At 44.0% G+C, this 11541-nt stretch overlaps 1 protein-coding gene across 3 annotated transcripts in view; it reads left to right on the top strand.

The window, feature by feature from the left end:
* Positions 1 to 10886, top strand: part of SANBR (SANT and BTB domain regulator of CSR) — a 41252-nt gene extending 30366 nt beyond the window's left edge. For 2 of the 3 annotated variants that reach the window (XM_081188556.1, XM_081188558.1), the window contains 10 exons: positions 247 to 392; positions 510 to 609; positions 1729 to 1761; positions 2803 to 2902; positions 4653 to 4747; positions 5461 to 5489; positions 6642 to 6715; positions 7616 to 7704; positions 7856 to 7947; positions 9553 to 10886. In XM_081188556.1, the coding sequence (XP_081044682.1) occupies positions 247 to 392; positions 510 to 609; positions 1729 to 1761; positions 2803 to 2902; positions 4653 to 4747; positions 5461 to 5489; positions 6642 to 6715; positions 7616 to 7704; positions 7856 to 7947; positions 9553 to 9589 (795 nt within the window). In that variant the 3' untranslated portion in view covers positions 9590 to 10886. The remainder of the gene's footprint in view (positions 1 to 246; positions 393 to 509; positions 610 to 1728; positions 1762 to 2802; positions 2903 to 4652; positions 4748 to 5460; positions 5490 to 6641; positions 6716 to 7615; positions 7705 to 7855; positions 7948 to 9552) is intronic. The other variant, XM_081188557.1, reaches the window with a different exon arrangement.
* The last annotated feature ends 655 nt before the right edge of the window (positions 10887 to 11541 follow it).

Below are 11541 nucleotides of genomic sequence, written 5' to 3' on the forward strand. Positions count from 1 at the left end.
TAACTGTACTCTATCCATGAGCATATCTAATTCTTCATCATGGTTAGGCGTTGAATCCTAATATCCAAACTAGGATTGGCAACAAATTAGAACGTGAAACCCTGATTTGAAGCAATCTTTCAAACCATGGCCAGCACTATCCATGATTTGCAATTACGTCTGTGTTAAGGAAGTACCTTAGCTAACGTCTCTCTCTCTCTCTCTCTCTCTCTCTCTCTCTCTCTCTCTCTCTCTCTTTAATGGAAGGGATGCAAAGTAAGGGACCATGTGATTGGCTTGCCTGCTGGAGGAGAAGGTGTGGATGCTGTTCCCTACCAGACTGCTAAAATACTGAACGATCTGACTCAGCACAGAAATGTCATTGTTGTGCCTTTTGAAAAAGACCAAAACAGGTAAGAAAAGAGGTATGTCTTCATCTTTCCTGGGCAAGCACCCCACCATTCGGGTAGACTTCTTTAGAATCAGCAGCAACCCAGTCCATAATATTCCTAAATACTTATTTTTTCAAGTGATTCTGGAATTGGACTGAGTGAGGAGAAGAGCATTGAATGTGATGTGCTATTGGAGCCAAATGCACCATGGGGCCCCAGAACAGGAGAAATTAATGCTGTGAGTATCCTTCCCCATGCCCCTCTGCTTTTCCTTTCCACGTTGTTCATATTGCTTGACTATAGTCTGGCTCAATAACTCAGTAACTTTGAATATACTTCTAGGATGAAGCTCCAGTCATTAGGTGTAGATGTATTTGTGGCGATCACACAGGGTCCCCGGACGTTTCACCGTCTATTGATCCCTGTGCCACCACTTTATTTCTTGCTGCCACCAACCAGGCCCTACCTGGTACAGTACTGAGTCCAGTCAGGGTTAAATTGGAACATAAACTTCTGTTTATTTATTGCAGTTTAACAAGTGTGGGGTTTCATGAATGGTATCGGTCAATTACATTCATGGGATGCCTATCCAGACCTATAACTTCCGCTACCTGCTCTCTCTCACTAAACCACCTCTCAGATATTTACTTGTCTTCCTAGCTCCTAACTGTTCCTGACTCAGCTTATTTCGCTACACTAACTCAGCTTACCCGCAGACTCTATCCCAATTCACTCCCACTCCAACCAACCACCCAACTCCCAACAAACTCCCCCCTTTGCCCCTCCCAGAGCTGGTTTTATAGTCCCTCTGACTCCACCCCCCTGGGTTCTGATTGGGTAATCTGTTTAACTATTTCACCTCCAGCACTCTCATATGTTAACTGTACTGGCCGTGCTCTGCAGCTGATGCGCAATTTGCATCCATCTGAAGGGGTCCCTCCAAGTGGGTGTGAACTGGGATCGATCCAGGGAATCTTACAAGGGGCTGGGGCAGCATGCTGCAGAGATTCCTTCACATGCTTGGTACCCGTGTGTCCATATTATGGAATGGAACATTGTGTGGAATCTATGTGGAATCCTTTCAGAGTAGTGTTTTGAAATAGTGTCCATGGAGGAATGAATATAAATAGGAAATACTGTTATCTTAATGGAGGGGAAAGCACCTGAGTTAGAATGCAAGCGTTCATTAGTCGGTCACATGGGTGCTAGTTGGAAAATACACACAGAGGGAGGACTGTTCTTATCTGAAAGATGTTTTGGAGTGTCCTTTCATGCACAAATAGGTTGCATGAAAGGTTCTGCCGGTAACCCTACCACTGCCAGTTTTAATTTTCCTTTCCCCCCCTTCCTTCTCTAGTTCCTTTCTCTGAAAAACTGGACTCTCCAGCTGGTACGTTTGCCCGAGTTATTCCTATTCTATGTGCTGGTTCTTTTTGTGTTTTAAATATTCTGTATGTGCTGCACTAGCTGTCATATTTAAACCACTGAGCAGCGTGATCATTAAAAAGAAGAAAAAGGTAATTAAAATGCATTGGGGTGGGGATACCTATAAAAATGCATCTCTTTTTCAAAAACTACAAATGGTCTTATCAGCCTGCAGCACTGATTCCTAGCACAGTTGTTTGAGTTTTGACTCAAATTTGGCCTAGAAGCCGTGATGTAACATACCGTATTTTTCACCCTATAGGACGCACTTTTTCCCCTCCAAAAATGAAGGGGAAATGTGTCTGTGTCCTATGGGGCGAATGCAGGCTTTCTCTGAAGCCTGGAGAGCGAGAGGGGTTGGTGCGCACCGACCCCTCTCGCTCTCCAGGCTTCAGGAACCTTTGCGCAACCCTCGGGAGATCGGCTCCGAGGGTTGCGCAGAGCTGCCTGTAGTCCCGGGATCAGCGCAGCTCTGCGTGGCCACCGGGAGCGGGGCGCGAAGTCCCGCCCCACTCCGGATGGCCGCGCAGAGCTGCCTGCAGTCCCGGGATCAGCGCACTTCTCCCCATAGCCAGCCCCACAAGCTCGGGGGCAGCTGGGAGGCAGAGCGCGCCTTCCCGCTGTTCCCCGACCTGGTTCTTCCAGCCCCACACCTGGGGGGGGGGTGTTTCTTTATTCCCCCCCCAAAAAAAACTAGGTGCGTCCTATGGGCCGGAGCGTCCTATGGGGCGCAAAATACGGTAATTGAGTATTGCAAAATTTGAGACTGAAGTTGTTTCTAGTTAAACTTTTTTGGAGTAAGGTAGGGTAGTCTGTTTTGGTCTCTACCTTTACAGATCAGGAGGAGACGAAGGCTCTTCAGCAAAAGCAGTTAGAGGATGTCAGCTGTCATTCTTGCTTACCTGTCAGGCCTTAATTTTTTTACTGGTTTGCAGAGCAGGGGGAACCTGTGGTCTTTTGGAGAGAAAAAGTGATAGTTGTTATTCTTTTTCCTTGACAACAATAGAAACAACAGTTGTTGCTTTCAGAAGATGATGAATACACCACTGGCTCTGAGGTCACAGAGGATGAAGTAGGCGATGAGGAAGAAGTATACAAGAAACCAGGTATATATTCCCTGCCTGTGACCTTGCAGGGGTTCTCTGCTAGCAGTTATGGATTCTTCCCCCCACCCCGTGTGTGTGTGTGAGAGAGAGAGAGAGAGAGAGGTAGCCGTGTTGGTCTGCCATAGTCAAAATAAAAAAATTTCTTCCAGTAGCACCTTAAAGACCAACTAAGTTAGTTCTTGGTATGAGCTTTCGTGTGCATGCACACTTCTTCAGAAACTGGTATCTGAAGAAGTGTGCATGCACACGAAAGCTCATACCAAGAACTAACTTAGTTGGTCTTTAAGGTGCTACTGGAAGAAATTTTTTTATTAGAGAGAGAGAGAGAGAGAGAGAGAGAGAGAGAGAGAGAGGGAGAGAGAGAGAAGGTTGCCTGTTGGAAAAACAAACCTTGTCACAAGTAGCTCTATCATTTTTAATTACAATACTAAATTAAAAATTAAGCGAGTATTGTAATTTAAAATCTATGTGTGATGCAGGTGAGCATAAACCTCCATAGAGTTACGCACAGCTCGACATCTTGAGAACCAGTGTGGTGTAATGGTTAAGAGTGGTAGACTTGTAATCTGGTGAACCGGATTCGATTCCCCGCTCCTCCACATGCACTGCTGGGTGACCTTGGGCTAGTCACACTTCTCGGAAGTCTCTCAGCCCCACTCACCTCACAGAGTGTTTGTTGTGGCGAAGGAAGGGAAAGGAAATTGTTAGCCGCTTTGAGACTCTTTAGGGTAGTGATAAAGCAGGATATCAAATCCAAACTACTCTTCTTCTCCTCCTCCTCCTCCTCCTCCTCCTCCCTTTAAAGGGTGTAATCCATGCACTCTTAAGTGCAGTGCTGGCCCACCTATTTCACCTTTTAAGCATTTTGGTGTAGTGGCCAGGAAGGTTTTTAAAAACAACAAACAAACAAATTGTGGAATGTTATGGAATTGTGGGTTGGAACAGGTTTGAAGTGGAATTATAAGTATGTGATGGGGGTGGAATAAATTCATTAAGGACTTTAAGATCAGCAAGGGGAACACAGTTACTCTTACCACTTCCTAATCTTGTGCAGAGTACGGCTGCTCCAGTCCTCTGGTTACCGAGTGAAATTGGAGAAGCCATTTTACGAAATATGAATTGTAAAACCAATTGCAGAAATGGTTTTATCGTTCTCAGTCTTTTGTATTTTATCTCATTTCTCACTACTTCAGTAGCTTTTGGCTGTGAAGAAGTTAATCTGTTAAATAGAATAACTAATGATTATTGGCTTGTGGTGATGTGCTTCTTCACTGGTGGCATGGGTGTTAGGAAATGAACTCACTACTGAAATTCGAGAAGCCCCATCTGTACTGGCATACCACTGGCTATGGAAGATGCACCTGTTTACAGTGATACTCCCTTGACCTCACAACCAGAGTCCTCTAGTTTTATTTGCTGTGATGTTTTAATGGTATTGTTTCATTGCATGTTTTAATCATGGATGTTTATATTTAATGTTTGCCTAATTGTTTTTTATACTTGTAAACTGCTTAGAAGCTTGTTTTGGCAAGAAGCAATATATAGATAATGCAAAAGTGATAAATTAACTGGTGTTTGTTATTTTATTTGATGACGAAAGTCACTGCACAGGGAGACAAATCTGTCACACTTTGCAGTACTTCTCATATTTCCTCTATAGATCAGCTGTGAAGAGAGAGAGATTTCAGAATTGCTGTTTTCTTTGAGTGTGATAAGGGGCGACTTATAATTGACTTGCGCATATTATTAGCAGGAAGGAAAGAGCGGTCAAAGAAATCCCACAGACATCCAAAGAAACAAGTGTCTTCACCCAGTGTTCAAAAGAAGGAAAAGAATCTGGAGAAGGTAAATCCTGAGAGATCTTATCAACTATTATGCAACCTTTGCGAGGACATAAGTCTGGCTATTTCTCTGTGGATTCATCTTATACCTTTGTTACTTTACTGAAGACAGCATGAACTTCACTTTTAGTTTTTTAACCTGGTCCAGTGAGAGTTGCTGCATCCAGTGAGGGTTGCTGAAATCTTTTATCAGTGTGCACCTGGGGATGATCTCCACTGAACTCAGTGGGACTTCCTTCTGAGTAGACATGGATAGAATCACACTGTTTCTCAGGCTGTAATCCTGTGGTGAGGTAGGGAGATTGCATGGTGGTTGCACTGCTGCATCCAAAGTCTTGTCAGCTTGCTGTGGGTCCAGGGACAGGGGAAGTAATGCCTGCTGTCAGAACACAGCTGGCAGTATATCTGTTCCTGTGGAGCTTTCCACTTGTATACTGTTATGTCAGTGGTTTAGCACTTAGTCTGCTTCCAGTGGCCTCTCTAACCACTTTTAGGATTGCTCTGCCTACCCATATATATCTATCTGCCTCCAGAATCTGTTGCAATATGCTAAATTTGACTTTAAAACATTATTTTTTAAAAATGCTTTTATTTTTGCTATGAACAACTGTGTCTTGAGTAGAATCCTATTCAGTTTGGCAGCTTGAAATTCTAAATAAGTAACACTGATCTAAGGAATTTAAGCATACAGTCTTTATTCTGCCTTTCTTTCGACAGACTAATTCCAGAGATGCATCTCCTTTTATGTAAGTATTTCGGCTGATTTTTTTTAAAAAATATTTTTATTAAACAATTTCAGCATAACAAAATAACAATCCACATAATCAATCACATTATTTCCCCCCTCCCCCCCAAGACTTCCCTCAGCTCCCCTCTCTGATTTCTTTGCACATATTGTTCTCTGCATATTATAAAATTGTACATATCCTTGCTTTATCTATCATGCGTTCAACTAATATTTCGGCTGATTTTTAAAGGAAATGCAATTAGAATGCTTAGGCAAATCCATGAAGTGTAAGTGTCTCAGTGGCTATTAACTATGATGGTTAAGCTGACCCTTCATGTTCAGAGCTGGCGTACCTCTGGACACCAGATGCAATTTAGGTTCGTTCTTCATTCTCCTTAAGATTAAACGGGAATCCAGTGCAGTCAATTCAGCAATGATAAAGAATGCTTTTAGGAAAAGATAACCCCCACTCATTGGACTGGTTCGCACAGAATGCCAAAGCATAGTTCTTGTGCTACAGGTATGAGACTTTCACTCATGTGCTTCTTCCTTCCTTCACATTCTCAGTTAGTTTATTCCTTGTTCGAGAGAAAACCTAAGTCCTGTTTGGGCATTCAGTCTCCTTAGGTGAAAACAAACATGCGGCAGTGAACAAGGATTCATTGCCAAGCCCTGCGCACCCAAGCATCACTTTTACACTGTTTAGCGCTCCCCATGCGTTTGAGGGTGAAAGTGGGGGAGAGCCCTTCTACCTATGGAGGCTCCCCATGCAGTTTGGAACAGCACACAAGGATTTTGAATGCCCAGATAGTCTATACCTGAACAGACAAAATGTGGCTGGTGTATCATCTCCAAACCAACTACAAGCCAGCTTTCAAACAGTAGTTTGCATTTCTGGCTTGGATGCAATGGCAAACTAACTGAACATGTGAGGAGGAGGAGGAGTATGTGAGCACAAGGCTTATTTCTGGCGTGCCAAGCCATGGTTTGGGCATGACGACTGAATGAACGACTTTGCCCCACATTCCAGAGGTCCCTGCAGAAAGCAAGAGGTGGTTTCAAGTGAGAGCAGTAAGCAGTTGTGACCCTATGAACGGTGCCTGACTTTTGAACAAAATAGTGCTGATTGCTTTGGTTTGTGTTTCTCATGGCTTCTCTGCTGTTTAATTAGTGTGAGCATGCAGCAGAATAAGTGGGACGCATCCAGATCACTTAGATTCAACCAGGATGCTCAGAGAGAGGAAGGTAAGATATACATTTTTCAAAACATTTGCCTGACTTACGTGGTGTAGCAACAGGAAATAAATAAAAGCTTCATTCCACAGCTGCGTGAATATGGATATGGCAGGGTTCCATGAGAGAGAAATTGTGCCTGTACAGTCATGCCTCATGTTACGTTTGCTTCATGTTACGTTCTTTTAGGTTACGTCCCACAGTGACCCGGAAGTACCAGAAAGGGTTATTTCCGGGTTTCACCACTTGCGCATGCGCACAAGTGCCAAATTGCGCCATGCACCTGCGCAGATATGGTGCTTCAGGTTGTGCTCTTTTCATGTTGCGAACGGGCCTCTGGAATGGATCCCGTTCGCAACCAGAGGTACCACTGTACTTCCTTTTCTAATGCCAGTGGAGCCCCATAGGCCTCATAAAAAGTACGGTAACTCTTGGGATATAAAGTTGACAAGCTGAACTGAACTGCCTCTTGTGCTTTCTCTGACGTACACAGAATGAGCTCCTATGAAAGGAAGCTTCCCAGGTCATGTCACTTCACCCACCTTAACAGAAGAACTTGCTAAATGAGGAACTTCTGAAATTTTGGAATGAAAGGCACCTTGTGTATGTAGCATATGCTCAATAAGCATGCAAACTGCTCTATGGCGCCTGGAAATTGCAGCTTTGTAGTGTTGGGGCAGGGAGGATCTCCCTGCAGCAAAACCCCAGCACCTTACCAGTCTGCGTTTCCCAGTATTATTGGGGAGGGGCATGATTGTTAAACTGATACAAAGGTAGATGTAGGAATGACATCTTTGCAAGCGTGATTGGCAGAGGCAATTGTACCTCTTCCCCTTGCTTTGCAACAGTTGTGTTGGCAGGCACAAGAACGGCCCTTTCTGATCCTCTGTTGCTATTTCATGTTTCTTGCAGATCAGCGCAGGATGGTCGAAATAACCGGACACCTAATAAAAATGAGGCTGGGGGAGCTTGACCGGACAAAATCGAAAGAGAACAAAGAAGTGAGTCCGGGGTTGGTGCTGGTGGGAACTTTATCCCACGTCACCCTTGGTTAGCAAGACTCTACCTCCTAACTTGCCTTGTGGTGCATGCATTAAAAAATAAAGCACAATTTGGTTAACACTTTCTTGATTTGTCTATTGCGACTTTCAGTCTGCAGCTGGGATTTATGCAAGACTTGAAGCTCAGATCAGGGCAGCGGCACAGGTCAACACCCGCCAGAACGTCCCAGAAAAAAATATGAGGTAAACCGTTTAATTCAAATGGGGTGGGGAGGAAGAGACGAGAGAAGCAAAGCGTCTTGACAAAATCTTATCAAAATGTTCCTCTGCCAAACCCTTTTTATGAAACAGCAAGCAAGACTTTCCCCTACAATTAGAACATTAGAATGTTCTGTGAACTGCTGCTGTGACTTCATTTACCATATTTTTCGCTCTATAGGACGCACTTTTTCCCCTCCAAAAATTAAGGGGAAATGTGTGTGCGTCCTATAGAGCCCGCAGGAGAGGTTTATTGTACCAGCAGTATTTGGACCCCCTCCAAATGTGAAATACCACTACACCTTTTCCCACTACAGCCTAAAAACGGAATGGAGCAAGCCTTGGTTTTGGCAAAACTCCCAAGACTTTTAAGTAAGGTCATTTACTTCACCTCTGAGCTACCTTTGACATTGGCAGTGGTGTCAGTTTTATGTAAAAGTTTGAATTAGGGGGGGAAATTCCTATGCAAAACCAAGTAATTTGCAGTGGGAAATGTTCAGTTGGTGTCAGAAAATTTTCTGATGCCCTTGGAAATGATGTTAGCATGTTTATTTTACTTGCAGTTAGTAAACAAAGCTAAAAACTTTGAAACTGGCAGCTTGCCTAATACTAATTTGCAGTTGGCACCTATTCTTATGAAACCCCTTTTTACTTTGTGTGTAGAAAATAATGCAGCGGAAAATACTCCATTTTGGAAAAGCTTCTACCCCCTTACACTGTGTCCTTAGGAGTTGGGTCACTTTTAGGCTAGTGAGCAAGACCTCAGGTACATCTACCATACAAACTTTCAGACTTTCACCCTGCTGCCCTGCGGAGGCTACGAAGGCTGTACGAGGGTGGGGGGAAGGCTGCAACGCTTCCCCCCCCCACCGCCAGCCCCACAAGCTCGCGGGGAGCGGGAAGGCGGCGTGGCGCCTTTGCGCTGCTCCCCAACCTGGTCTTTGGGCTCCCGTGGGCTCCAGAGGCTTCAGGTGAACGCACCTTGAACACACCTTGTTTTGGAGGGGGAGAACAAGGAAAATCCCCCCCCCTGATCTCCCCCTCCTATGGTCTGGTGTGTCCTATGGTCCGGTGCGTCCTATAGAGCGAAAAATACGGTAATTTGCAAGACCTGTACCTGATTTAGGGATTTTACTTGGGGGTTCTCTTAGTACCAATATATCCCTTATGCTAATTATGCATTACTTGCTTGCTTTGGTCAGTTCTAAACTCAAAAAGCACACCACCCTAACAGGCAGTTATTTTTATTTGTTTGGTGCTGGTGCTGGTGTTATAATGTTCTAGTCTAGTTAATATCAATACTGAATCACTGATGACAATGTGCAGATGACCAGAAGTCACTGAAGTATCAAACCATGCATAGGCAAACTCGGCCCTCCAGATGTTTTGAGACTGGTCCTGTTAGCTAGGGGTAGTCCCAGAACATCTGGAGGGCCGAGTTTGCCTATGCCTGTATCAAACGAACTGTTCTATAATTGGCAATTAATGACCACTGAGCCGGTTACAATCATTGCTGTGAATAACTTTCAATGGCACCTTTTGTCTCTCTCTGTGTGTGTACAAAACCCCCTGTATTTCTCTTAAATCTAGGATTAAAAGTCGCTTTGGCCAAGGCCGTCCCACGTAGAAACGATTGCACACAAAGCCGTCAAACAGAAGCCAAAGGACTTTTCTGCCTCCTTGGACCGCACTGGACTCCAGAACCTGGGCATGCCTCTTCCTAAAGCTTTCAAGTGACTGAATGCCATGTAAATTATTCTCTTTTTAATGAGTTGTAAATACGCCATTTCTTATATTAAACCAAGTGCATTTCCCCCCTGCCCCCCACCAAGCAATGGTGCACTTATAAACCTACAAAATGAATTTAACACCCTCATTTTGTTGAGGGTCGGAAAGAGTGGTGCTAACAAACTGGGGTTATTTCATATTCACGTGCTACTGAAATTTTGGGAGTGAATCAAGCTTGGCCTTTTATCGGCATTCTGACTGGATACTGTGTGGCTCTCGCTTTTTCTTGCACTCCACTGGAATGGCTGAGGCGAATCTTGCTTGTGCTGACTTGGCTGTCGGGTGGCTCCAAAGAGGTTGACACCTCTCGCCTTTTTAATGTAGCTTAAGTTTACACTGAATAAAGATGGCTAGCTGCTCCTTTCCCTCTGGCAGGAAGCTTCCTGGCATCCAGGGAAGCTGGGCATGTTGGGAGGTGGTTCACACCGAGGCTTCTTTAGTGTTGAAGGAAAAGGCCATTCCTGGAAAAGGAAGAGCAATTGAGCATGGGAGAACATATTGCTCTCTGCAATCCATAATCCTTAGTGGGTACAGGTGACTTTTGCTGAGCCTGTGTCTTGTGTTTGGCTGCAGGGCAGTGCGGATGAACAGAGCAGGGCCAAATATATTTCATGCTATACCTCTGCTTGGGCCATTTTCAGGAGTTGCACCTAACCTTATAGGTAGCCTACGTCTGATAGAGAGCACATCCAATATTCTGAAGCAAATACAATTGTGTACGTCTGATGGATTGGGAAAAGGCTGTTCGTTTCACCGGCTGTGGCCCCAGCTGAGTGGGCAGCAGTTCATATGCCAATTGTCAAGTGCCACTACTTTTTGTTGAATGTAGAGTTACTTTGCATTCTGAGCATGATGCATTCTTTATACCATTTTTATTCCACTTTGTGCTCATCCAAGAGGGTCCTTTATCTGCATTTTGGCACAAGGGGGTTTCCTTCTGTTGTTGCCTGTGTTGTACATTTTGTATGCATACACCTCGTTATACAAATACGTTTTGCAGAGGCATTTGTGCACAAAGGTCTTGCATTGTCGGTCTGTTTCTGAACCTGCATTGATCGTTCTAGCTGAGTTAAAGAAATGGAATCCATCTTGCAGCGAGTAGAGGGAAATCCTTTGTTTTCAGTGACAATTCCTTTCTTTAAAAAAAACTGGCAGGAGACAAGAACAAGAACTGGACGTTTCAAACTGTGGTCATGGATAATACTTCCCTTTGCCCCCTACTGAGATATATCTCTCCCACAGCTCAATACCCTTTCAAAATGAACAGTCTTGATTTTTAAGCCACCTTGCCCACTTACTGAATTTGATTATTAAAGCAATGGCCTGGTTTGCATGTCACATTAAACTGAAGTTAAAATAAACTATGTTTAAATGTGAACAAAAAATGTGGAATTGTGAATGTTTTGTTCCTCTTAGCTATGTTACTGAGAATCAAACCTTGGCTTGGCTTGTCATGTCATGTCATTCAAAACTGGACTATGGTTTGTTTCTTCAAAAATCACAAGTAGAAGCCCTGGTTTGTTCGTACTAATGCTGTTTATTTAGGTGAAAGAAACCATGGAACTGGATTTGAATGACACAACAAGGCAGGCCAAGGCAGGAGTAATCCACCCATAATTTTGACAGCATGTGCTAGTGCACTGCTCAGTCACATTAAAGCCATCATTTATTTTAACATGGGAACCAAGCGAATGTATGAAAGGAGCCTGAAAGGGTATCTTCTGAACTGGAGCATTAATTCTGTTTTTCCTTGTCATCTGCAGTCATGTTTGCTATGCCCCCCCCCCTTTA

The sequence above is a fragment of the Podarcis bocagei genome, assembly GCF_964188305.1.
Source record: "Podarcis bocagei genome assembly, chromosome: 3".
Classification (NCBI taxonomy): Eukaryota; Metazoa; Chordata; class Lepidosauria; order Squamata; family Lacertidae; genus Podarcis; species Podarcis bocagei.